The sequence below is a fragment of the Podarcis filfolensis genome, assembly GCF_964270895.1.
Source record: "Podarcis filfolensis genome assembly, chromosome: 5".
Classification (NCBI taxonomy): Eukaryota; Metazoa; Chordata; class Lepidosauria; order Squamata; family Lacertidae; genus Podarcis; species Podarcis filfolensis.
The window spans coordinates 65,731,118-65,758,729 of NC_139608.1; the positions used below are offsets into that span (position 1 = coordinate 65,731,118).

Sequence of the window (27,612 nt, forward strand, 5' to 3'; positions counted from 1 at the left end):
ATGCTTTGAGAAGAATGCTCTGAATTTAACACGAGGGGTAGAAGATTCGTTGTTGTGACTTATAGGTGTTTGGATTCGGACATTTCTCTTTCATTTGTTCTGTATATTCTTTTGAACATGACATTTAACAACTTAATAAAGTGTATCCTAAAAAAACAAAAAACAGCCTCTAACCTTTAGTCGAAAAGGTTGATATTATAAACATTTTGTTCAAACAATTATTTTCCATTAAATAGAAAAATGGTTTTCAGCTCACCATCATGATTGTTTGTTTGTTAATATTGTTTCAAAGGATTCTGGGCATTAAAATGTCACCCAGCAGGGTCAAATAGCAATACACAAACAGTGCACTGAACCAAAGTTGCCAAAACGTGTTAGTACATGGACCAGCATCTTTGCTTGCCAAATGAGGTCTAGCTGCCTGATTGGGAAGACACATAGCCCGATGCTATCCCAAATTCTCTGTATCCATGAGCACCCAAGATCAGTCTCTGGAATCTACAATTTAGATCAATCTTATGTAGCAAGGCTGGGAAAGACCTAAGACCATACTGCCAGCCTATAGTCTGACCAATAGTAAGGCATATCTATATGTTCCCATGTAAACTTCACAATGCTCTTTTGCTGTTCATTAGAATACAACACCATTATGTTAAACAAAAGTGAAAAAACCTAGTGTGGTGATGTCACTCAGTTTTTCACAACAGTTGTGCACTTTTTCAGAAAAGCACTAGATTTATACTGGCTGTGGACTAATACATGCTGATATTTTTCAGATATGAAGCCATATGGAATAGCAATGCCTGCAAAGGCAATTAAACATGGCATAGCACACACTGACTCCAAGCAGTTGTGCACTTTTTCAGACACCATTGTGCATTGATACATAGTGATCATTTTCAGACACTGGAGCATGCGGTTCAGCACCAACTTGTTAGGAGGAAAACAATTTGCCTATCAGATGGGCATGAAAACACCAGAAACCCAGCTTCCCGGTGGGAGGGGGAAATTGTACATTAAATGCCCTCATAAAAATGGAAATAGTTTTCATAGGAAAACATAGGCAGAAAAAAGAAAATTTTGCAGGCTTTTGTAAAGAACTTGAGCCGTGCCTTTCAAGTACAGCTTTAGATGTTTATTGTTTAACAGGAGCAGATACATCCAGCTGTACAATGTGCAAGTCTTAGTGATTCCTAGATGTTACACACCAGCTGCAAGGGCAAGTGTCAGTTTTGAGTGAATCATCTTTGGTTTCTCTCTATGGACCTTTGTTATACACAGCAAAAGGAACTTTAACCCCCTGATTCATGATATTTGATTCTTCATCAGCAGTTTACAACTTTGATATAACAGATGTCTAGCAGTAGAAATGAAATATTAGCTGTCACAATGACTATATGCTTGGAGGCTATAACATGAGCTGCCTGCATCATTTTTCTTATTTACCAAATCCCTATAGCTAGGTCAGAACTGACAGATGTGGTGCTGCAGAAGCCCCTCTATGTGGAGTGGGCCAATATTGTATTTAGATTCCCCAAATGTAGGGGAAATCCTCTGAGCGCTGAGCAAGCAGCCTGGTTGACATTCACAACTATTACATGGTGCCAAAATGATGGCATACTTGGAAAACATACTCCAACATTAAAGCAAGTAAACTCGAACACTTCTCTGTTGTTTTGTTTAATTAAGAAATGGGGTAGATTAAGGAATATTGAGAGGGGGAAACTAAAAAGAAGAAGAAGCCAGTAACATCAAAACAAATCCTAACATTCCAGCAGGCAAGAGGTTTCAAAGGGGATCTAATAATCATATTGCTGTTTCTTTCAAGTAATAACATACTTATCTCATAACTAAGGATGGAACTCGCTGCATCTGGCTGACCAGTTAGACTGCTGGACTAGGTCAACCTGACCCAGCAAAACTCTTCTTGCGTGACTTGGCTAAGATAATACAGTTGGCTTCATGGATGAGCAGGGATTTGATTTGACTCACTTCCCTTGGCTGGAATTAGCATTTTGTCCACTGCAATGTACTGCACCCTCGTTATTTTATTTGTCTTGGATTTTAGGAAATAGTAAGCCACTTCCTATAGGAACTTGTGAGGGTAAGAAGTATGTTGTCGGTTTTCTTACGCTAAAAAATTTCACTTTGCTTAACAAGCGATCAAGTCCAGGAGCTAGGCAGGAATCTGGGCATTGTTTTTTCCTGCCTAGGTAAAATGCCAACTACAAATGTATATGGAATTTCAACTTTCATATCACAAGTGGTATAATTATGAAATCAAGATTTCTAGTCAACAGAATGATTCAAAAGTGCCACAAAATAAAGTGTGTGCTTTAGTGTAAGCTACAGTTGTCAGCAAGTCAGTATGCCAAAGTTCAGAATCCCAGGGTTGATCCATGCAAGCAAAGTTCAAAATTCAAAGATCAGGAAATGAGGTTCAGGGTCAATCCAAGTAGCCAAGGCCAGCAGTCAAGACACTAGAGTCAAACCTGAAGCACAGTCCCATGGAGGTCCAGGAGCATCCAAATCAAGGCCCATCAACATAGGCAGTTGAGCAGACACAGCACCTCAGCTCTGCTGTCCCTTTATACTTTGCCTGCTGATTGCAGCATCTGAGCTTGATGAGGCATATGACCCTCACCTGTTCCAAGCCTACTCCAGCTGAGGAATCACACACTTCTTCCCAGAACTAGCTAGTGGGCCCTTGCCTGCCTTAGCCTCCTGGAGCACCCTGCCTGCTGCTCCCTACGCCTCAGAGCCTGCTGTGTTAGTGGAGACAGGGCCTACTCTGGTGAGGCGTGCTGCTGCTCTGGTTCCTATGCACTGGCTCCCACCTCATCATCCTCTTCCCTGTGAGTACTTCCTATATCAACCTTTCTTCCCCATCCCCAGCTTGCCCCAGTGTGTCCCAGTCCCAGCTACAGCCCTTGCTGGGATCCTCCCCTTCCTCCCTCTGTTGTCCTGCCAGTTCATGACATCTAATATCCCTTTTTCTTAATAACTCTGGTTTCTGGTGCAGAGGATTACTCCATTTTAACATAGGTACTGGGATTATTTATGTACTAGGATTATGGTTCAGAGAGAGGTGGTTTTTGTTTTGTTTCATTGAAGCGTACAGGTCCAAAATGTTTGCCTGATTTGTTGGTATTAGAAATAAGCTTGGTTAGATTTTCATTTTTGGCTCTGGACCTTCTAGGGAGGAAAATGGATGTTAAACATTCAAATTGATTCAGCCATATTTGCAATTTGAAAGGAATGTTTGTGATTGTTTTCATTATCATGGCACCCTACTATTTTAAGTGGAAAATGTGTGTGTGTGTGTGTGTGTGTGTGTAATTGTAAAAAAATCTCTCATTTTAAATAGCAGCTTGAGCAGACTATTGTTTGTGGTGACTTGCTGCAAGGGTGTAAATAAGAACAAAAGAGGAACCCTGCTGGGTCAGATTAAAGGCCTATGGTTCAGTGATCTACACTCGCAGTGGCCAAGTAGATGCCTTTGGGAAGCCCATAAGCAGGACATGGACAAAAGCACCCTCTCCCTAATTCTCCAGAAACTGGTATTCAGATGCATGCCACCTAAGAAACTAGAAGCAGTACACAGCCATTGTGGCTGGTAGCTATTAATAGCCTTATCGTCCATGAATTTGTCTAAACCCCTTTAAAGCTGTCTAAGTTGGTGGCCATTACTACAACTTGTGGCAGTGAATTCCACAGTTTACCTATGTGCTGTGTGAAGGACTGCTCTGTGCTCCATGATCAGATTGAAGTGGCTGAGGTTGATTAGAGCCTGGTGCTGATAATCCCATGGTTGCAGGTTTGATCCCTGCATGGAACAATTGTGCATGGCTGCATTGCAGGGGGTTGGTCTAGATGACCCCCCTTTCCAACTGTACAATTCTATCTCTCTCTCTTTTGCATAATTCTAAAGCTATGCAACTCAACAATACTGTAACTTTTCTCTTGGCTTAAGTAATAATTTCTTTGTTGATATGTGCATCTCTTAAGGCCTTGTGATTTGTATGGTAAGCCTTGCAATCTAGGCTCTAAGAATACAATTATATTGCAGCATGTCACTGAAACTGTATGAACAGCTCCAATTAATCTTTTTTTTAATCTTCTTTCTTTTAAACCAACACCCTGTATTTCACCAGAAAAAGTATATATATTTTTTCCTTGTGGCAAAATATGAAAAAGGGACAGAGTTGGGGAAAGGAAATGTCTTTCAAATTAAGAGGAAATGTAATCGCCAATATGTTGGTTTACACTATGTATTGTCAGCTCCTGTTGCACAATATTAATTGATTTCCTATTTAGTATTTGTGCAAATGATGTAAGGATTTATTGAAGGAGTAGTAATGCTACCCTACAAAGGGGGTCTGGAAATATGCCAGTCCTCTTTAGCCAAATAAAGGCAGCAACGTCATGGAAAGGGTTCAAATTTATTGCAGAATAAATGATCCCGAGGAGTTCTCCAAATTCTGGAGCGCAAATACAAAATTTAAGATACTTTTCTTTACATTTTCTTTACATGCTTACCTCATGAACAATCCCTTTCAGCAACATGATTGGATAACAGAATGTGTGGACAGCTTGTGGACTCCTCATGTTTACTTCTAATTGGTTTACAAATAAGCATGGCAACAGATAGTTCTGAACAAAGTTTATAAATTCACTCCGCTTCTGTCTTGTTCAAAATGTTGCATTTTTGGTCGTCTGTTACATGAAGCGATCATTTTGGAGCTTCTACTCGCTTCAAGGCCACTTCGCATTTCTGGTATGTGAAGCTGATAAGCGAACCCCTGCTTATTAGCAAAAAGACAGGTTGAGGTGCATGAAAAATCTCTGCTTAGCTAGTTATATACCTTTATGCAGGACAATGGCACAGATACGTTGTGGTTGTGACTGAAAATGTTTATGCAGGCTCAGCAGGCTGACGTCAGTTGTGTATCAGAAACCTGTTCTGTGACAGAGGGCGAGAGCATGTCAGTATAGGGTACTCTGTACTTCACCTTCCAGCTAGCCTGAAGGAACTTGGCAGATCTCCTGCGTTCCTAATCGGCACAACCTCTCCTTGCTGTCCTGCTAGCTGCTGATAGTGGACTGTAAGCTATTGTTCAGCAGAAACTGACTCAAAGCAGAAATATGAGTGCTGTGAAAGCAATGTATGAAAGCAATGTATGCTTAGAAACGCCTGCCTGTTATGTTGACCCCAGTGGGTCTCAGATCATGACATTCACCTGGGTCCCATGTAATGATACTCGGGTATCAGTAAAACTTGATCATTGTCATATTTGCTTTTTGAGAACAAGTTGAGAAGTTAAGGAATAAAAACGAGTTAATTAAGAAAACATACATGAAAACAATCTTCCCAAATGGGGCATGTTCCATGACACTAATTGTATTTTGGCAAAAGTTATAAAAGTATTTTTGTCAAGCATTTGTTGATTTTAATAACAAGCTGTGTGTTGTTATTTTTTTACTGTGGTTTGTTGTGTTGATGTTTAGAGATACTGTTGTATTAAAATATGCAGCTTGTATTTTGAAAGCTGACCTGGAATTTGGTAACATAGGGCAATATATTAAATACCTAAAATAAGCTCTAGTCATCATAAACTCTAAATACAGATTACAGTCAAGACATCTGTCAAATGCAATTATAGCGCCATTCAAGAGCTTGGTTTTACAACACTCAGCAGCCCAGAGAAGGCACGCTGTCATCCAGCGATGTTTAGCAGAAATTTTACGCTACCACTTCTCACTTCCTCCAATTAATAGAATAACCAGAGAATACATGACTTGAGGTTGTTTTTCAGCTATTATGTAACTGCCGAATAAGTGAATGGCTCCAGGAATTAGACCAAAATAGGGGAAAATGTGAAGGGCTTGTAAATCCTCTTCATACCACTTCTTGGGAAATGAATGCAATATTGATGGAAAGGGGTTGCTTTAGTTCATTTCATGCAGCAGACTTGCTTCAGGAACTGTTTTTGTGATTGTTTTAAAGAGGTTTTATTGAGTATGCTTTATATTTCTGTGTATTTTGGTAAGCTATCTTGAGGACCTGTTGACCAAAATGCAGACTGAGATAAAAATGGTAATAGCAACAATAATAAGCAGACAGTGCCACACCCCACTGAAAGGTTCTCATTATGAGAGGCAATCATCACTTGCCACCTGCAAACAGATTCATCGCCAGGCAGCAGACCTCCTAATAACAGTTCTCAATCTTTGTTAATAACTTAACTGCTACTCTCCTAGCTGTCCCGTATTCCTAGACTGATTGTAAGTACAGTAGCTGGAAGAATTAAATTATCAACATGGAATCAACTATCTTTGATTATGATTTGTTGTCACCCTGCTTAAATTAATTGTTCACCTGGAATTTAATCCTGCCCACAAGTACCACTGACAGGATTGCAGCCTTCATTCTAAAACTCCTAATTCGTTATATGTGTGTTTTCTGATTGAATCCTGGTCCACCAGCCTATCTAGATGACTCGCCCCCATTCACTTGTCATAAATTATTGTGATTATTAGTCTGCTCTAGTCAACTGATGGATTGATCAATAAATTAAGCTACTGGCCTTTTAAGACAATAAACGTTCATTATTAAATGTTGTAGAGTAACCAAAGGAGATGAATATTACCATAATGCCCCTGGTTTTAAGTCTCTGTGAAACATTTGGCTAACTAACCACTGCCAGGCCACTGTAGTTTCCCAAGGTGCCTTAGTCCTTAATATGAACATCCAGCATCCTTAAAGATACATGTCCCATGTGTTGCTGAGCACTGGGATGTCATTTCTGACATCTCCCCTAGGTGCTCAGGTACCTCGGGAAAAGATTCAGCATCCCCAATACCAGGAGGGAGGTTAGATTATGAGTTTGACAAGAAGTTTGTGACAATTTTGTGCTTGTCTCCTTTAACCATCAGGAGTGCTACCTCTGAATTGTTGTATACTGCTGTGGTTTAACACCTATTCATTTGTTCAGTGTGTCACGGTCTTCTGCTAAATGCAAACTGAATCACCTAGAAATCTAATTACCAAAATTTTAATGTAAACCTTCACGTGACAGTTTTAAATGGTAACAAACTTTTTATTTTTATAATCCTGAGAGTATCTAGCAGGTGTTTGACTTTGCTTCTGAGAAGGGGTTATTTGAATAATACAAAAACTAATTGCTTGATTGAGGAAACCATATAATCCACAGTGGTAAAAAACACACACCATAAATTGTAGGGCTTTGCTGGGTATTTCACAAAAATGACCCATTTTAGATTTCCTGCACATATACAAACTTACAGTAAAATAAGTTTGGCAGTTCTATTAAGTCCTCTATGGGGAGAGAAAAGGCATAAAAAGTACTGACTGCATCTGTGCAAGTGAAAACTATGTTCCCCATTTTGCTCATTGGATAGTGCAGTAAACTTTTCCACTGAACTTAATGAGAGATCCAAGTAACTGTTATTGGCAACACTGCCTAATTGTCAAGATTCATGTGATCCTTCAGCTTCTGCTATTAGTGAAAATACCCCATTGTGAGCCCTATTATTCTTGGCTAACTGCTACCTAAGGGAATTTCAGCTGCATTCCAGAAAATGCAGGATGTATCTGCAGAGGGCTTCCGTGGGGAGATATCCTAGATAGCAAAGTTGAAAAATTGAGTCATTAAGACAGCAGAAGACCTTAGGGCTGTAGCAAGAAAAACCCAGAAAGGGGCAGCATGCTTTTAACATTATACCTTGCCTCACCTACTGCCCTGCCTTTTCATCACCAAGTGCTAGCAAGAACAACAACCCATGAATGCGCATATAAGCAGATTATCTCTCAGGGTTTTGACTGGTAAATCTCAGTTGTGTTTATGCAATATATAAGGCACCTTCCCATCCTGGCTTGGGTATAGCAATGAGCATTATTATTATTATTATTATTATTATTATTATTATTATGGCACTGTGGTCTAAACTGCTGAGCCTCTTCGGCTTGCTAATCAGAAGGTTGGCGGTTCAAATCTGCTGGGGTGAGTTCTCGTTGCTGTGTCCCAGCTCCTGCCAACCTAGCAGTTCGAAAGCATGCCAGTGCGAGTAGATAAGTAGGTACCGCTGCAGCGGGAAGGTAAACAGTGTTTCCTTGCACTCTGGTACTCGTCACAGTGTCCCATTGTTCCAGAAGTGGTTTAGTCATGCTAGCCACATGACCCAGAAAGAAGTCTGTGTGCAAACACTGGCTCCCTCGGTCTGAAAGCAAGATGAGCCCCGCACCCCATAGTCACTTTTGACTGGACTTAACTGTCCAGCGGTCCTTTACCTTTACTATATACTGCTACTACTACTATATTTAGGACCAACAATTAACTTATTCCAAGAGGAGGAGGATTTAATAATGCTTGGCCTTTCTTGACCTTAGCAATTCAACTTCTCTAGTGTGAGTGAAATTCAATGTCAATCACAGTAGTGCCATTCACATTAGTGGAATGGAAGTAAGTAATGTGTCTCCTGTATTACTGTCTATACTGCATTGCTCTACATGGGTAAATTGCCTGGAGTGTGATTTGTAAGAAATGGGATAGAGAGGAATACAGAAAACACCATAATGCTATTATAGAAGTCAATGGTTCATCCTCACCTGAAATACAGCTTGCCATACTGCTGACCTCATCTCAGAACGGATATTGCATGACTGAATGTAGTTCAGAAAGGGCAGCTAGAACGATTAAGAGCATGGAGTCTAAAAAGAGTGAAGGTGTCTCTTTTGGAAAGGAGATGGGGAAGGGTGCTGCTCTTTCAGAAATAAATAATTTAAACATAAGAATTGGATATAATTTCAGGATGGTATTCTATAAACTTTTACCTGGGAGAAAGCATCACTGAATCCAATAAGACTTAATTCTGAGTAGACATGTATAGGATTCTGTTGCTACTCTGGATAATTTACAGTAGAATTATTTGCCTCAAGGTATTATTAGGTATTAACATTGTAAAAAACAACAACAACTAGTTTGCATATATTTTCAAGTCTTAGAGTTATTGTAATGTTATGCTAACAGTTAATAGAATACATTGAAATGTATGTTTGCCTCTAAAAAAACAGGGAAAGGAAAACGGGGAAAACAAAGAAAATTCTGGATTCTTTCAGGGCATAATTAGCTACAGCGTCTATGAAATGTTATGCTATTTTATTGGATAACTGAGGCCTTCCTATTGGTTACCCCCCCCCATGAAGAATTTACAATTTCTCCCTGAGGTTAATAAAATAAAATCCCACTAATAAATAAATGTATTATTTACATACTACAAATAATTGCCATGCAGCTAGTCCTGTCAGAAATTAAAATGAGGCATATTACTATTTCTAAACCTCCCCCTTTAAAAAGAATAATGTGATTACTTCCAAAGCTGGCCTGATATATTTTTGCAGCTGAGTTTAACCACAAAATAGTGCTTCCCCGCCAGAGAGGAGGGGGAGTGAAGATCTACATTGGGAACAAGGGGGCGAGGAATCAAATTAACTTCACCCAACAGCTGAACTGGGAAACAAAGGTCATTACAGGATGAAGAGGCCTGTCCAGGACACCCCAGAGGGCAGTCTCCACATTCCCTCCTCAAGGGTGGGAGGAGACCAGCAGTGCTGCCTGTTTGCCCAGAGGTGCTGTGGAATTAGCGGGGGGGGGGGGCTGCTGAGGAGGAGGCTGACGCAGCCTCCAAGTGGCTACAGCCACTCTTGGCACTGTAGCAGCTGGTAATGTGCTCCTTGAAGGCTGGGACACTCCTTTGGATCCTGCCCCCTTCACTTTGCCTCATGGGTGGGTCAGCCCTGATTACTTCTCATGGAAGTATTCACTGTCTCCGAACCCCAAATAGAGACACAGCGATCACAGCCATTTATTGGTTTAAATTTAGGACCTAAGCAAGGAAGATGTGGAAAATCCATTATTACTCCAGACAATAATCCCTCAAGACCTTCCCCTATACTATTTTCCTGATCTACACACAAACACACATAGACTTGCTTTTTCTCATAGTTGAGGAACAAGCATATTGCTGTGACTGTGTTTTATATGGGAGCTATAATAAATAGCTGACATTGTCTAATTTCCTTGCAAGCAAATCAGTATGTATGGTGAACAACTTTTTGGAAGGAAACTAGGTCTATACTTTGTTACACCTTTTTAATACTCCTCATTTTTTATTCTTCAATGCTTATTTGTTCAGGGTTGTTGTTTTTTTACATTGAATTCCACATAATAGAATGTCATTTAATGAACAATGTAATTTAAAACTTTGATAAAAGACACTGTCCCCTGATTATCCTTGCTGGAGAAGAACTGACTACCTCAGTGGACTTAATTTTTGGGCAAGAGGAACCTCCCCGTCCCCCGGCTTTGGGAATGTAGCCTCTATACTGACATCAGCTACCTTTAAGCTCCTGCTCTGCCGGAAGGACCTTTCCTTTTTTGCAGAACTGTCAATTTAACAGGAAAATACACCCTTGGGTCCTCTGCAAATGACAAGTTTAGGACTGGATGTTTTGGTGGGTTAAATGGCCAAATTCAGATTGATTCAGAAATAAAATTATATTATCTTGCCATTTCATCATGACTACTGATAATGAGAAAAGTGAAAAGCAGAATTACTACTACAAACAAAGATAGGAGGACTTGTGAAGTGTCTCTTAATCACCAGTTTTGTATATGACAGTGTGTGAAATATACTTTGATGAAAACTATGACAAAGACTGTTTATTTCTTTTGAGTTGTTTTTACTCCTTGCCACAGGTATTTTCTTAAAGTATGCAAGTTGCAATGCCTGAACAAAGTTGTTGTTGTTGCTGCTGCATCACTAAGAATTATGTTATGAAAATGTAAAGCTGCAAGTTGGGTGACAAGCATTCAACATTTCTTTTGTTCTTGTAATTTTTTATTTTCTGCAGACGCACTATGAAAATGGAGAGTACATTATCAGGCAAGGTGCTCGCGGGGACACTTTCTTCATAATCAGCAAAGGCAAGGTAAGCTCTTGTGGCACCCTATTTAAAGTGCATGTCATAAGCAATAGTTGCATATTATAGGGATGTAACACCAACCCTCGCTTTTTCCCCATGCAGTGCCAAGGGGGGTGCAATATTTCACATTTAATTTGATGTTGTGACTTGGTGTTGGCGATGGAGGCTGCACTTTTCAAATGAAAAACCTAAAGAGTTTTATTACACAGAGCTGTACACATTTTTCCCTTGCAGGGATCACACGATTGTGTAGCTGTTAAAACTAATTTACCTGTTACATTTCCCAAACACGATAAGACCCCTGTGAACGATCCCCAGATCTGTACAGAAATATAAACACGTCGGTTTATAATACAACAAAGTTATATCCAGGAGATCTGCACGTTTCTCTGGAGTTTTTGCATCTGTTTTGACACATCAGCCCACTCAGACTGTATAGCAAACGGCTTTTGAATCTCAACAGTTTTGAAACTTGGTACTTACATAAATTGTGAATTACAGTCAATGTGCAGATTAAAGATGAACAGGCTCAGATAGGAGCTCCAGAATTTATTATTTGGCTTCTCCAATACCTCAGACCTCCTCACCATCAGTTCATTGATTCCCTAATCCCTTTCCCCCTAAATAACATTTGTAACTGGAAAGTGGGGCAGCAATAGCATTGGCAGGCAGCATCAGAGACTAAGATAAGGAGAGAGGCAGTAACCCTTGGAAAAACTACAACCTGCAAGGGCTGCCAGGACTTCTGGTCCTGCATAGTAGCAGCATATTAGAGGGAAAGATTGGAGAGGGCTTATCTCTGTCCTTGCTGCAGTCTTCACCGCCATTTCTGCTCCTAGTGTGCCATCACTAAATATAATTTGAACAGAAAGGTATAAGGGGTTTGGGGTCATCACGGGAATATCAGGGAAGACAATTCATGGATGGGATGACTAGCCAAGAGGGAAGGGGTGGGCAGTTAGCTTGGCTTTTTTTTCTGAGGCAAACTGTCTATCTTTATTGTATCCTGGAAAGGAGCTCAACTTCTTTTATAGAAAATCTGGTTAGGATGGGAGGACTTGGCCTGTCACCAATGCTAAGTCATGGTTCTGTTGTGATCGTTGCAGAATTCTGTGCCACATCTATCATGACCAGGTTATGAAAGCACATTATTCCATTTCTAGCTTGTCTGAAAAAAACTTTCTTTCTATTTTTCAGACCAATTCAATGTGCTGGTTATCATCTTTACTTGTCTAAATAGTCTGCACCATATGAATCTTATGGCTTGTCTCTAGCTGATTCATCTGATTACTATTCTGTATTCTGTATTCATCTGATTACTATTCTGTACTATTCTGTTGGCTCTCCAATCTGCCAGGCCCCATGGTAGGTGGTAGGGTTTCAGTGGAAGTGCCCACTCAGTAGAGTTCTTTATTTATTACTAATATACAAAGTAAACCAAAGATGTAGAGCATAAATAAATACTGTTACAGCAGGCTGAAAGTAGAGTTCTTTTTTGAGAGAAAAGCTATTTCCAGTTTAGTAATATTTTAATCTGGCTCTGAGATTTTTCTGTTGGTGCATTCTACATTAAATTATATGCTTTGTATTAATTATACTCCTATTTTAATGCTATCTTAATAGTTTTGCTGTGCTCTATTTTAATTTTTATTAATATGTTTTGTTTAACAAGGATGAAACAAATTAGTAGAAAAAAATAAGTTAGAGGGAAAGTCCTGAACATGCATTGCCTCTTATTGCAGAGATCAGGTTTATCGAGAAAGGATGTAGGGCAGCCTGCCAGAAACATGGCCTTCAAACTTGCAACTGTCTCTGACCTGTTATGAAATATTTATTAAGGTTTTACAAAAAACAGAAGTTTACAGAATAAAAAGAAAGCAAAAAAAGAAAGGAATAAGGGAAAAGACAGAAAATACAAAAATACATAGAAAAAAAAGAAGAAAATACAAAATACAAAAAACACATAGATAGAAAAAAATTAAAAACAAATCCATTTTTTGAAATCTTTAAGCTCATTTGCATATTTCCTTGACCTCCTCACACCTCCCCTTTTTGTATTCCCATTTACATAATCAATTCAGCAAATCCTTACCCTCTTTCATTTGTCTTAACTCTATATCTTAGCATATTATATCTATATAATTTCATCCATTATCAATCCATTTTTTGCATATTCTTATTAACCTTGTTGCTAATACCACTTAATTTCAATCCAGCATCATTTTAACATTCATTAATTTTACAATATTTCTGCAAATAGTCTTTAAATTTCTTCCAATCTTCTTCCACCAACTCTTCTCCCTGGTCTCGGATTCTGCCAGTCATTTCCGCCAATTCCATATAGTCCATCACCTTCATCTGCCACTCTTCCAGGGTGGGTAAATCTTGTGTCTTCCAATACTTTGCAATAAGTATTCTTGCTGCTGTTGTTGCGTACATAAAAAAAGTTCTATCCTTCTTTGGCACCAATTGGCCGACTATGCCCAGGAGAAAGGCCTCTGGTTTCTTCAGGAAGGTATATTTAAATACCTTTTTCATTTCATTATAGATCATCTCCCAGAAGCCTTAATCCTTGGGCACGTCCACCAAAGGTGAAAGAATGTACCTTCATTTTCTTTACATTTCCAGCATTTATTATCGGGCAAATGATATATTTTTGCAAGCTTGACTGGTGTCATGTACCACCTGCATATCATTTTCATAATATTCTCTCTTAAGGCATTACATGCCGTAAATTTCATACCAGTGGTCCACAACTGTTCCCAGTCAGCAAACATAATGTTATGTCCAACATCTTGTGCCCATTTAATCATAGCAGATTTAACCGTTTCATCCTGAGTGTTCCATTTTAACAGCAAGTTATACATTCTTGAAAGTATCTTAGTTTTGGGATCTAACAGTTCTGTTTCCAATTTTGATTTTTCCACTTGGAAGCCAATTTTTTTGTCCAAATTATAAGCCTCTCTTATTTGATAATAGTGAAGCCAGTCTCGCACTTTATCTTTTAATTTCTCAAAACTCTGCAGTTTCATTTTGTCTCCTTCTTGCTCCAAAATTTCCCAATATTTCAGCCACGGCCTCCATATTGAGCTTTTTCTGAGCCTTTGCTTCCATTGGTGATAACCACCTTGGGGTTTTATTTTCAAGTAAGTCTTTATATCTTATCCAGACATTAAACAATGCTTTCCTGACAATATGGTTTTTAAATGCTTTATGTGCTTTAACCTTGTCGTACCACAAATACGCATGCCACCTGTCTCTGACCTGTTATGGAGACCTCCTCCTTAAACTGCATAATCTGCAGTTCTTCTGTTTCGCAGCTACTGGATGTGAACTTTGCTTTATCTGTTTGCTTAATGTGGAGGGTAATTAGAATGAGCAAAGACTAGTTGGTAACCGAACATAATGACCCTAATGTTGGATATTTACTTAAGCCCAAAGCATAAGTTATGTAAATACCTTAGAAATTAATAAAGTGGATTTATTATATTTATGTTAAGTATACTACATATTAGTTTTCTCTCCCCACACCCCCACCTCCCTGGCCATAGTTCCAGCAACTGATTTCATGGCAACTGTGTTTAGGAGGAAACATGTGGAGGCTTGGCTTTTCTAGAGGGAATAATGAAGCATAGTATCAGTGGTAGGAAACCTCAGCCTACAGGCCTAATTATGACAGTCCAGCCTCCCCATTTGACCTGTGCTGTGACTTAGCCCAAAACACACCCATCTGCCCATCCCATAATGACATATGATACCAGGCATGGGACAGGTAAAGCTGTAGTACCAAATTCAAAAGAAATTGAAATGCACTCCCAATTCTTCCTTTCCCACCTGCAGGTGGAGTTCAGTTTTTGAATTTGACGCCTTTTTCTGTCTCTCTGACAACAAAATGAAGAGCTAAAGCACCAGATTAAAGCTGAAAAAGAGGAATCGGCTGTATACATGATGAGCGTTCAGATAGCCATTTATTCCACATTCACAATGTTTCCCTAACTGTTAACTTCCATGTTATATTGGAGTTTTCACACGATGTAGAAGCCAGTTCAAGAACTATAGTGGAATATAGCACAAGTTTAAAACTCATTTCCATATTATTTGCAAACTGCTTTTTTTCTGGAAGTAAATAACACAGAAATTGACACTAAACTTACACTATGTCCCACTTTAGTTTCGGAAGTGGCTTTACGTCGTGTGAAAGCTCAGATATAATGCAGAACATAACAGTTAGAGAAAAGTCATGGAGATGAAATAAACTGCCATAGGAATGCAGCCACCGAGTGTACTTCTAGTTCTTCCTTTGCATTTGCCACTGCGGCTTGAATTAGATACTTGTTTGAATTCAAGTCAAGGCTGCAAATAAAGAATCTTCCTTTACAGCCATAGTTTGCATTGATTCATCCATTGCAGCCTGCTTTTGAAGTTGAATCACCTGGTGTCATATGATGTCATGTGACTGGCAGGTGGGCAGCCCCACCTTTCATAATTGCCAGCAGGTGGGCCAGTTCTGAATCTGAAACCTCACCTTATGACAGATATAAGCCCCCCATCCACAGGCCTCTTTTATTCTCCATTAAATATCTAGAGATCCTTGATGTTGCATGACTTTATTACATTGCAAGTTTTCATACTGCACTCTTAAACAGGAAAACTCGCAGCTGTATGATGTCATCTATGTCCCATGTAGCATATTCCTGACATTGTGAACAAGGGGGTAGAATGAGGGGCTGCTATTTTGGGCAGCAACCCAGCACCTGCCATAACATTCAGTTCCAGCCTTGTGAAACTATTAGGAGAAAAATATATCAACCAAAACTGGGAATGTGAGCGAACATTTCCTGCGCCAGGCTCAGGAAAGAATTTCATGGGCTTGTTAAATTGCCTGTCTCAAAGGAGAGATGCAAGCTCTTAAAACCTTCATTCCCCCCCCCCCCCACTTGGATGAAAATCCATCAGGAGAAGAATTACTGCCTTCTCCGCCTGAAAAATGCTTTGTACTGCCTGAGCAAAGCCTTTGTCAGCCAGGGATTGTGTGCGCTTTGGCAACTGTTTCAGCTGGCAAAGATACCCACAACCCTCTGAAAGTTGGCCACATACCCACATTGCATTGCATATTGATGATTTTAAAACACGTGAGGGCCAAATCCAGGGGTTGGACAAAGTCCCCATTCACCAGTGAAGGCCTCCCCCCCCCCCCCCCCGCAGATTTACCTCCTGCAGCATCTTTTCCCCACCCCTATAGTAACCGATGGAGCCAATCATTCCTCTGGGAGAGGAAAAAAGATTCCCAAGTATTTTCTCAGTTCTTTAAAATATAACTTGAGTTCTTTGTGTGTGTCCTATAACCCTGTTGTTGAACTGCATAAATGGTTGAGTATTGTTTAGTATTTCTGTTGTTTTTCTGTTTCAAAACAGGATGAGCCAGGGCTTATATAAATGTAAGACTCAGAAAACTGGCCCAATCCAGCTCTAGTTATGTGTTGTGAATCATGTGAAACAAAATCTGTTGGCTTTGGGTGAAGAAACACATGATATTCTGCATCATAAGATGCTTTTACAAAATCTAGGTATTTGACATCACAGTGTTACGATGAAGAGGATAGCAAAGTATTGATATGACATCTTTTCTTTTTGCTCTGTAAAAGGTAAAAGTACCCCTGACTGTTAGGTCCAGTCGCGGACGACTCTGGGGTTGCGGCGCTCATCTCGCTTTATTGGCTGAAGGAGCCGGCGTACAGCTTCCGGGTCATGTGGCCAGCATGACTAAGCTGCTTCTGGCGAACCAGAGCAGCACATAGAAATGCCGTGCTCTGTAGTATACCCTTAAATTAACTTAGTAACACTTACAAGATTCCTAGTCCAGTATTATAGCCCCGTTTTTCAAGATGGGGCCTACGTTTGAAAATGCTAGCTTGGAAAAGGTCTCTTGAAGGCTTCATTATGGAACTGGCATATGAACAGAAAATTTAGTTTACAGCTTTTTCTCAGTACAATATACCTTTTCAGAGCCAATATGCTTTCACTGTCATTTTTTAAAAACTCTTCTGTTCAGGTAAATGTTACTCGTGAAGATTCGCCTGGAGAAGATTCAATCTTCCTCCGTACTTTAGGAAAGGGAGATTGGTTTGGAGAAAAAGCACTCCAGGGGTAAGTATTAAACTTTGCCTACATACACAATTTAGATTTGCTTCAAGTAACGTTTGTCTTGAATAGCTGAAAAATTAGTGGCATAAATGCCACATTATAATGAAAGCTGTGCTAAATTGTAAGCTAGAACTTAAGGAAATAGAATTCTCGGCCACTCTCACTCATCGTTTTGTACTAAAGCAGAAGGCAGGCTGCATATGATTTATAATTCTTTGCAATTGTATGTAAGCCTTGTTATGATTCTAAATGATCTATCAAGCTGCTAAAATGTTTGCTTTCATTCCTGCCTCCCACTTTCCCCTCTTTTCTTTTCTCTTCATTGAACTTTGCTGGGGCATTGTAAGAAGTCAAAAGATGTAAAATAAAGCTGTGGTTGGATTGCTAAATAGACTTTTCAGATTTGTATTTTATTACTTTATGCAAGAATGGTGAAGAGAAGACTCTGTGGCTGGTGGGGCAGTTCACTAGTACAAACCGATGATCATAGCTGTGGTATGAAAAAATCTCCTTGCTTATTCACCTGTTCCAGGGTAGTACTGGAGACAGGGGGTCATTATCCAACAACGTACTTCCAAGAGTGCAATGACTTTTGGCTGCAAAGTAGAATTTCCCCTCCTTCCCTTGCACCCCTCCACACCACCCCCAATCTGTGTTTTCCCCAAACACTCTAGAGCAAATCTGGGGAGGGCCTGGGGTGGGAGGGAAGGGAGGAGAAGTTCCATTGCACTAGCAGAAGTACTATGTTAGATACTGCCCAGTGAGTGCTATCTAGATAAACATCTTTATCTGCCCTAAGCCTGTCCTGTTGTTTTCATTAATTTGCATTGTATATTTAAGAATTCCCGCACAAATTCACATTTTAATTCATATAAATAATAATAATAATAATAATAATTTATTATTTGTACCCCGCCCATCTGGCTGGGTTTCCCCAGCCACTCTGGGCGGCTTCCATAGAAAACCAAAAATACACTAAAATATCACAGATTAAAAACTTCCCTGAACAGGGCTGCCTTAAGATGTCTTCTGAATGTCAGGTAGTTATTTATCGCTTTGACATCCGATGGGAGGGCGTTCCACAGGGCAGGCGCCACTACCGAGAAGGCCCTCTGCCTGGTTCCCTGTAGCTTTGCTTCTCGCAATGAGGGAACCGCCAGAAGGCCCTCGGCGCTGGACCTCAGCGTCCGGGCAGAACGATGGGGGTGGAGACGCTCCTTCAGGTATACTGGGCCGAGGCCGTTTAGGGCTTTAAAGGTCAACACCAGCACTTTGAATTGTGCTCGGAAACGTACTGGGAGCCAATGTAGGTCTTTCAAGACCGGTGTTATGTGGTCTCGGCGGCCGCCCCCAGTCACCAGTCTAGCTGCCGCATTCTGGATTAGTTGTAGTTTCCGAGTCACCTTCAAAGGTAGCCCCACGTAGAGTGCATTGCAGTAGTCCAAGCGGGAGATAACCAGAGCATGCACCACTCTGGCGAGACAGTCCGCGGGCAGGCAGGGTCTCAGCCTGCGTACTAGGTGGAGTTGGTAGACAGCTGCCCTGGACACAGAATTGACCTGCGCCTCCATGGACAGCTGTGAGTCCAAAATGACTCCCAGGCTGCGCACCTGGTCCTTCAGGGGCACAGTTACCCCATTCAGGACCAGGGAGTCCTCCACACCAGCCCGCCCCCTGTCCCCCAAAAACAGTACTTCTGTCTTGTCAGGATTCAACCTCAATCCATTAGCCGCCATCCATCCTCCAACTGCCTCCAGGCACTCACACAGGACCTTGACCGCCTTCACTGGTTCTGATTTGAAAGAGAGGTAGAGCTGGGTATCATCTGCATATTGATGGACACCCAGTCCAAACCCCCTGATGATCTCTCCCAGTGGCTTCATATAGATGTTAAAAAGCATGGGGGAGAGGACGGAACCCTGAGGCACCCCACAAGTGAGGGCCCAGGGGTCTGAGCACTCATCCCCCACCACCACTTTCTGAACACGGCCCAGGAGGAAGGAGCGAAACCACTGCATAACAGTGCCCCCAGCTCCCAGCCCCTCTAGACGGTCCAGAAGGATGTTATGGTCGATTGTATCAAAGGCCGCTGAGAGATCCAGCAGAACTAGGAAACAACTCTCACCTTTGTCCCTAGCTCGCCGGAGATCATCAACCAGCGCGACCAAGGCAGTTTCAGTCCCATGATGAGGCCTGAATCCTGATTGGAAGGGATCCAAATGGTCCGCATCCTCCAGGCGTGCCTGGAGTTGTTCAGCAACCACGCGCTCAATCACCTTGCCCAAGAATGGAAGATTTGAGACTGGGCGATAGTTGGCCATACTGGCCGGGTCTAAAGATGGTTTTTTAAGAAGCGGTTTAATGACCGCCTCTTTCAGCGGATCTGGGAATGTTCCCTCACAGAGGGAAGCATTCACCACCCCGCAGAGCCCATCGCCCAGCCCTTCCCGGCTTGCTTTTATTAGCCAGGATGGGCAAGGATCAAGGAGACAGGTGGTTGGTTTCACGCGTCCAAGCAGCCTGTCCACATCCTCGGGGGTAACGGATTGAAATTGATTCCATGCAACTTGACCAGACAGAGCTCTAGCACTCTCCCGCCCCAGCCCTGCTCCCACGGTGGTGTCTAGCTCCCTCCGAATATGAGTGATTTTATCTGCAAAAAACTTTGCAAAATCGTTGCAGGAGATCTTGGGGTCTTTACAAGGCCCCGGTGGTAAAGGTGGTTCCGTTAAATTGCGAACCACCTGAAAGAGTCTCCTGCTACTATTTTGTGACACCCCCCCCCCCAATTTCTAAACATTTTTTTTCCTCAAATAGCGTTTTGAAAAGTATTTTAATACACATTTTGAGCTGGGCCATTCAAGAAATGTGAAATCTAGTTGATCTAAATTCTACTCTGCACATTAGTTTGGGAGGTGCACATTAACTCAGTTTATATCAGATTTACAGAGACTGAATTCCTCAGGCATCCCTACTTCTAAGATAGGCATTAATATTTACCAAATATTATTGTATTGTACAGCTCCATTCTTTCATATAATAGATAATACACATTCTCCTAAATACTCTATTGGTACACAAAGCACAGAGTGTTCGTCATCACCTCCCAGTATTGATACTTTATAGTTGTCTTGTTATAAACTATCCTTCATTAAATTAACGTAAAAACTAGAAGAAACCAAACTAATCCATTTCAGCAGAAGACCAGATGCTCAAAATGAAATGATGAATCTCCGTAAGCAGTTTGTATTGATATTATTTATTCCAAAATGGCAGTTCTTACTCATTTGAATTCTTATTCATTGACAAGGGTACATGGGCAATTTTTGTACATTAAAATACTCCATTACTTTGATTTCTGAAATTCAGGTGAAACAGTGGGAATATTTATCAAGCGTTCCCAGTTTATAGAGGAAAGCTTAATTATGCAAATCCTTTTTGAATGAAAATACATTCTTGAACTCCTGCAGGGCCTAGATTGCTAGCAAGTTTGTTGTGTTCGAGCAAGACTTGATTTCAGCAATATTTGTTAAATTGCTGAGATATCGCTACATATCAGTGAAATATGCTGGTGAATAGTTGCCCAAGATAAGCAGCTGGCATGTTATTATTTTCACAGATTGGATCATTTTTCCCCACCTGCGTTTTAGCATTATATTTTCAAAGCCTCTTTGGCATTTTAGCCGATTGTTGTCCGTTGATTCTCATACGGGGCAAGACCTTTAAACCAGTGCTGTGAATATTTACTCTGTGATTATGAGATGTTAAACTTTTTGAAAGGACAATTCCAGCTTTGGGAATCTCTGCATAACAGAAGTTGCTGCAGTGCGGCTTTTTCACAGATCACTCAAGCAAAGTCAGAAGGCATGGACCATATGAGAGGAGGTTGTGTTGTATGTCCTCCTCACAGCAGTGTCACCCCACAAAAACCTTTCTTCATAGCATAAGGAGGGTGAAGCTCCTAATGATGAGCTGATTCTACAATCTTATCTAATTTCTTACAACTACAGGAAGAAAAAAAATTCTTTGGGCTGATCCAACTTCTTGACTTTTTAGAGCAAATTTTGCACTTTTACAAGAGATTTCTCCCCCAAAAAAAGCCTTCCTTGGTGCTAATTCTGACCTTTTTCCATAGTAGTTTGCATAAAACAACTGCTGCAGCAACACTATGTTTTCTTTCTTCTTCCTCTCTGGCAACCTGTACATACAAATAAAATTATGACAGGAATTAAATTATTTCCTAGAGGGCAAATGAAGCTAATTGCTTTTCCCTCACCCTGAATGGCTAATGCCAGAGGGTTTCCGAGGCAGCCTGGCCCATCACACCCTATGATAGCAAACTCAGATGCTGAGTGGCGACAGGTATGTTGCCAGACCTAGAACACTGGCAAACAAGAAGGCAGTTTTGGCTTAGGTGAAGTCCAATTTGCAGAAGTACTGTTAATAGAATATTAGGGGGAGGGGACTGTGAATACACATTCCCACCCTTATTTAGTAAGGGCTGGACATGAAGAAAGACTATAGGATGCTGAGTTTCTGTTTGTGGGAAACAAACCAGAAAATCAGGCTAGGGGTGAAGAAATGGAAAACAGATCCTGAAAATGGGCGTGTTTGGCTAGCTGGAACCCTGAACCAAAGCATGCCACCATTAGAAATGGGGAATAAATTTGGTACACCTCACATTTTAATGCAAACCTACTTAATTTGCATTTCAAAAAAAAATACACAAAGTGAAATGCAGCTGTGCTTCCAAATTCTCATTTCTTCCATTTTTGTGAGATGGCAGTTCTCCAACAACAACAAAAAGTGTACACAAATGCATATGTCAGTGCAAATAACCTACAGAAAGCCATTGTAGTAGAGTAAATTGCTTGTTAAAAAAAAGTGGTCCTCAGGAGAAATGTTTTATACTAAAATTCTGGGAAATTTCCATGAGGCTTAAAAAATAATTTGGAAAGTATATGCACATCAAGGAACTACCCATCTTTTATACCATGAGAAGGTCTGTTGATGGTAACTTTAGCTTGACTATTGGTTGAGCTTCATCTTCTTTGCTATCTGATGGACCATTTGACAAGGGCACTGTGCCATTCTGTTTGCTGGTCCTTCCCCCCCTTTTAAATCTTTAAATGCTCCTTTGACCACAAGCTTTGTTATGCTTCCCTGTGTGTGACATTTTCCATTATAATCGCTATTTTCTGTGGTCTGATAGATATCTACAATGTGTTCCGTATCCTTATTGCACACTAGTAAATCTTAAATTAATACCATCCTTTTGTGTGTCCTGTGTGCTGGCAAAGGAGAGGAACATTTCTATAGGGTTCACCCAAAACTAGGAGACTGCACTAGATATGCCGTTTAGATTTCATGCAGTTTTGCATGAAAGATAATCTGTTTGGGATTTTATTTTTGGCTCTTCTTATGCTCCCTTGCCTAATGTGCAGTGTCTTTTTGCTTGTATTCACTAGAGTTTTAAAAAACCCCAACTTACCATGAATAGTTAGAAAAAATGCATTAGGAAAGGTTGGTTTTCAGATATAGAATTTTTTAGAGCGTAAAATCTATATAAAGTTTTGTGGATTGTAAAAGGAGCCAAAGAGACTTTCTTAAGAGCTTATAGAAGATATTTGCCCAGAAATCAATATGCATTAGAACACTAATGCACTGTGGCTTGGGCAATGTTGCTGATTTTTTAATATATACCTGTGGCGGGGGGGGGGGGGGTATGCATGCATACTTTAATTATTCAGAGGCACAAATACAAATATTACGTTTTTATTTTAGCACCTATTTTTTCTGTTCTAGACCCCGGGAGGTTTTCTGTGCAGTTTAATCATTATATTTCTCATCCTATTTCTTTCTTATTTCACATAAAGCCAAGCAGAGTAGGGTATTATTTTTCCTTAAATGGAGGAACATCCCAAAGCTATAGCTGATAGGAGTCAATTCACAATCCAACAGAGCAAATAGGTCTTGTGCATCTGAGTTACGGTAAGTAAGTTGTATATACCACTTTGAATCAAGCTCAACCTTTCAAAGTACAAGAGTTCACTCAGCATCATTGCTGCCCAAAAGAACTTCAGAAATGTGTAGGATACCATATTGATCATCAGTAGCTATGATGGTTGGAGAGAGAGTGCTTGCTGGGATTTTTCTGGGTCTGAGAGACACCTGGCATACACGTAAGGCTAACCATGGTTTGTGTAAAGCCAATGTTTTCTTAACAAAACATGAATTATTCATGAGTTTCCCACAAGTGATGGAACAAACTACAACTTGTCCCCCCCACCAAAGTTCCTCTTATTTTTCAGCCACTTTTGCCTAGTGTTTTTGTAGTTTTGCAAATATCTGCAGTGGGGTGTTCAAACAAGTCCCGGTTAAAAGAGATGCTGACTTTGCATATAACACTGATCTATAGTTAAAACAAACCAAGCTTCATATTTTAGCAAACAATGACTCCAGACTGTGCTTTGTTGGCAGTAAACAAACTATAGTTAAGCTGCTGGGAAGAGTTCACACATAATGCTAAGTCATGGTTTATGAAACTATAGTTTCATAAACTATAGTTTCATAAACCATGGTTTAGTGTTATGTGTGAACCAGGTCTTTACTTCAACACGTTGCAGAAGATCTGTCTGCCATTCTTTATTTCCAGCATAGAACTTGCACCATCAAAGTAGAACTGTAGCAAACTTTTATCTATCCTGTCAACATAGCTTCACCAAGCTAGGGTACAATATCAAGGAACAATAAAAACCTCCATGAAAGCAATAAAACTGAAATCACAGCATATAAACATCCTTTTAAAACAACAGCTAAACAACAGTAAAACTAAAGCTATCCCACACAATATGTTCAAAATAATTGTACTATGTTTACTTGAGTTACTGAACTGAGATGCATATTTTTTTCCATAATTGCTTCTTAATTTCCTCCCTAGTTCAAAATGTTGAAAAATGTCAAACAGTACATTTTTGAGCATATATATATATACACTTGTTGCCTATTCACAAGGTGGTAAGGGGCACGAACCATCTGCAAGTTCTTCTGTATAAGCTTCACTGAAATGAACAAAAGCTGTGTAAAAGCTCTGGTGCAATTCCTCACTAGAACTGTAGCTGACCCAGAGGATGTGGTCTTGAGCTTAGTCTTCCTGAGACTTGTCTTGATATTCATATTCATTTCACTGCCACTTTCATGTTAGTGACACAGGATAGCATCTAGGTAGATTCGGCCCCAGTTTCAGAAGGTGACTGTACATTTCCACCAAATCTCAGGTACAAAGTGAGATTCTGTTGAAGCTAGTCTCCTGCTACAAATAGAAATAACTTGCTCTTTCAGTCCATTGTTTGCCAAATGGCTTCCTATTTTCCTCTTCATTTGACACAGGGACGTTACAACGTATTACAAATCACCTGTTGGGATAGATAATGCAAGTTTTAATTTACTAAATTCATTCTCATTCCTCTCAGTCTATGCTATGCCTGAATAGTTGTGTATTTTAATGCCATTTGAATCGCCTTCGGTAGATTTATCATTAAATATCAACATGGTGCATCAGTTCTGGAGTCAGTCTGATTGTATAATGCCATGCCTTTCATTTGAATCTCAATAGCTGCTGGATTTTTAACACAATTATCTCCAGTTTCTGCAGAAAGTAGGATTTATTAGACAATTTATATCAACAAATCTGGAATTTATTTAAGCAATCTTAGTGTAGTAAAAATACGGCAAATTCTACTTATCTGTAACTTCTTTGATTCTTGTACCTTCTGATCCTTAAGAAGAGTGTGTGAGGAATAACCTCAAGTTAGGGCAAGTTTTAGTGAAATCTGAGAGCAGTTTCAGGTTTTACAGGTGACTTGTTATCAGCTGCTGCCTAGGTTGGTTTTACTTACACAGCCAACATAACTTTCCTTTGCACTAAATCATTTGAACATTACAAACAACTTCTTAAGGTAGAAGTGTGCAAGTAATTGTGCAGGCAGCTGGTGGCATTTGCGTGCAATGCATGTTCAAAGCCACTCTGAAAATACCTTAGTGCACATGAGTGCCCCTGTGGAGATCTTCCTGATGCTTCTGACAGTCTGTTTGCATGGATGTGTAAATGCAGCTTAATTTGCTCCATATAGACCAGGTGCTGGGAGCTTTTTCATCCTGAGCTGATTAGTAAAATGACTTAATATATAAAACGAAGGGATGAGTGGGAAAGAATATATATGGCGATATTTAATGGAGGAAAGACTTGCTGTCTCCCACACCCCGCAAATGTGTGTGTGGCGGCAGTGGTGGAGAATTGGAAATATGTGTAATAATGTGTGTGTGTGTGTGTGTGAGAGAGAGAGAGAGAGTAGGGGGGTTGATGGCTGTCTTTATGTGTGCCACATTGTTTATCTTATTATATATGTTTCTGTTATGTAGTAAACCAATATGTAGAGTGTGGGAATCTCAATGATTAGGAAAGTTTGATCCCAGTTAAGTAAGATTTCAGGTGAGCTCCAATATACAAGGTGGGAAGTACTAGAGAAAAAGATAGTATTTCTACACTCCTGTAGCAAAAATAAGATATTGCGTTAAACTAACCTCTGAGCTCTTTTTTTTTTTAAATCTGCTTAAAGTTCAGAGGAATGCTATTCCATAAGACAATGAAAAATGCTGAAGCTGTGTTGTGTAGATCCCCTGAGCTAAAAGCTGCAGACCTACGCAATAGGAATGTCTTTAGTAGCTTTGTTCTGACTGAAACACATTCAATCAAAGTTTCAGCAAAGTTTATTTCATACGATCAAAATACTGAGAGCACAAGCACATACATCATGTGCTTTCAGTATAATTTTAGTCAATGTGTTTTTTCCAGCCCTACTACATGAGGTTCTTTACACGGAGATGCTATAGGTTTCACCTGTACCTTCTGCATACAAATCATGAGGCTTCCCAATGAGCTATGGCCTTGCTCCAAATTATAGCAGCAGACACCTTTGTTTGTTGCACATATGTGGGACCATAGGGATTTATGATCACATTAAAAAAAAAATCATACTTTTCGTGGTTGGCATTGTCATGGAGAGCATGTTGCTTATATTCAGAAATAACCTTCCAGTGCTGTTCATGTGATCCCTCTGGGAAAGGAGATTATAGTTTCCTTTTTAAACATGAATTCCAGAACATCTTTAATACTATGGGCATGTAGGCAGCTTAAATGACAGACCTACTGAGGTAACAAATAAGATCACATCCTATTTTTATTCTCATTCGTTCAACGTTTATTTATAAGATACTGTCATTTTAATTCTTCCATTGTTTATTTGAAAACATTTATTCGAATTTGATATCCAATATATTGCATATTCCTTTTTAATATGTCAAAACTTATTTTTGCATACATATTCTGGAAAATGGCAAAAATAAAAAAAATACATTTGTAGTATTGACGGTGTTAATAGAGACAAGTTTGATGGAGTTCAAGGCATGATTCAGGCAAACCTAAGTACTCTAACATACCATAGAGTTCAGTGGTAAAGTTAAGTACTTGCTTAGCATTCAGAATAAATACAAAATGGTTGGAGTATGATGCAGGCAACATTTTTGGAGAAAGGGCCATCACTCAGTTTTACATGTTTATGGAAGTTGATTGGCATGGAAGATTACAGCTTAGTTTGAATGATTCAGGCAATCACTTCTTCGTGTTCACATTGCAATCTGTGCTTGAGGAAAAACTGCTTCTTCAGATGCATAGATGTCATGTGAAATCAGCAGCTGGTCATCTTGAATTCTGATACATTAGCGTTCAGCAAGTGTGCATCTGGGAGACTTTTCCAGCTGACATACCTGAGAGAATTTTCATTAGGTTTTTCAAGTGGGAACATGAATGTATTTGATGGGGAGGGATTATGACTTAAATGAATCTCTTTCGAAACTGTGGTATTAGTCACATAAAAAGACTCTAGCCATATTGGATTTAAGTAATGCAAGAGCTTGTTTTTATTATTAAAGCAAGAGCTTATTTTTCAACTTTTCAGCAAATGTCTTAAGACTTTTTGAAATGATGTGCAATTGCCTGTGTGCTTTTATGTAGATTTCCTATATAATAAAACGGAACCACAGCAATTCATCCCAGTTGAACAACATTAGCAAATACAGCACTATGGGTAATGAACAAATGAATATAATATACACTGGAGCTGGAAGATCAGTGAACACTAAAACTGAAATCTTTTGTGCCTTATCAGCTGTCTGCCTTCTGTGCTGAATTTCAAATTGCCACTTTGCATTTCAAAAAAACATGTTTACATAAAACACAAAATAATGAAATGCATTAGATACTCAAAGGAAACAATCGTGTTAATAAAAATTCCATGAATAAAACCTGCTTTCTATGTATTGTAAGAGGGAGAAAATGCCAAATTTTAATTGACTGCCTGATAAAAAAATAGATCCCTTGGCAAAAGTCTATTAGAAGATAAATT

At 39.8% G+C, this 27,612-nt stretch overlaps 1 protein-coding gene across 11 annotated transcripts in view; it reads left to right on the forward strand.

Moving 5' to 3' along the window:
- Positions 1 to 27,612, forward strand: part of PRKG1 (protein kinase cGMP-dependent 1) — a 668,505-nt gene that overhangs the window by 527,571 nt on the left and 113,322 nt on the right. For all 11 annotated transcript variants that reach the window (XM_083614092.1, XM_083614085.1, XM_083614091.1 and 8 more), the window contains 2 exons: positions 10,934 to 11,011; positions 17,058 to 17,152. In XM_083614092.1, the coding sequence (XP_083470218.1) occupies positions 10,934 to 11,011; positions 17,058 to 17,152 (173 nt within the window). The remainder of the gene's footprint in view (positions 1 to 10,933; positions 11,012 to 17,057; positions 17,153 to 27,612) is intronic.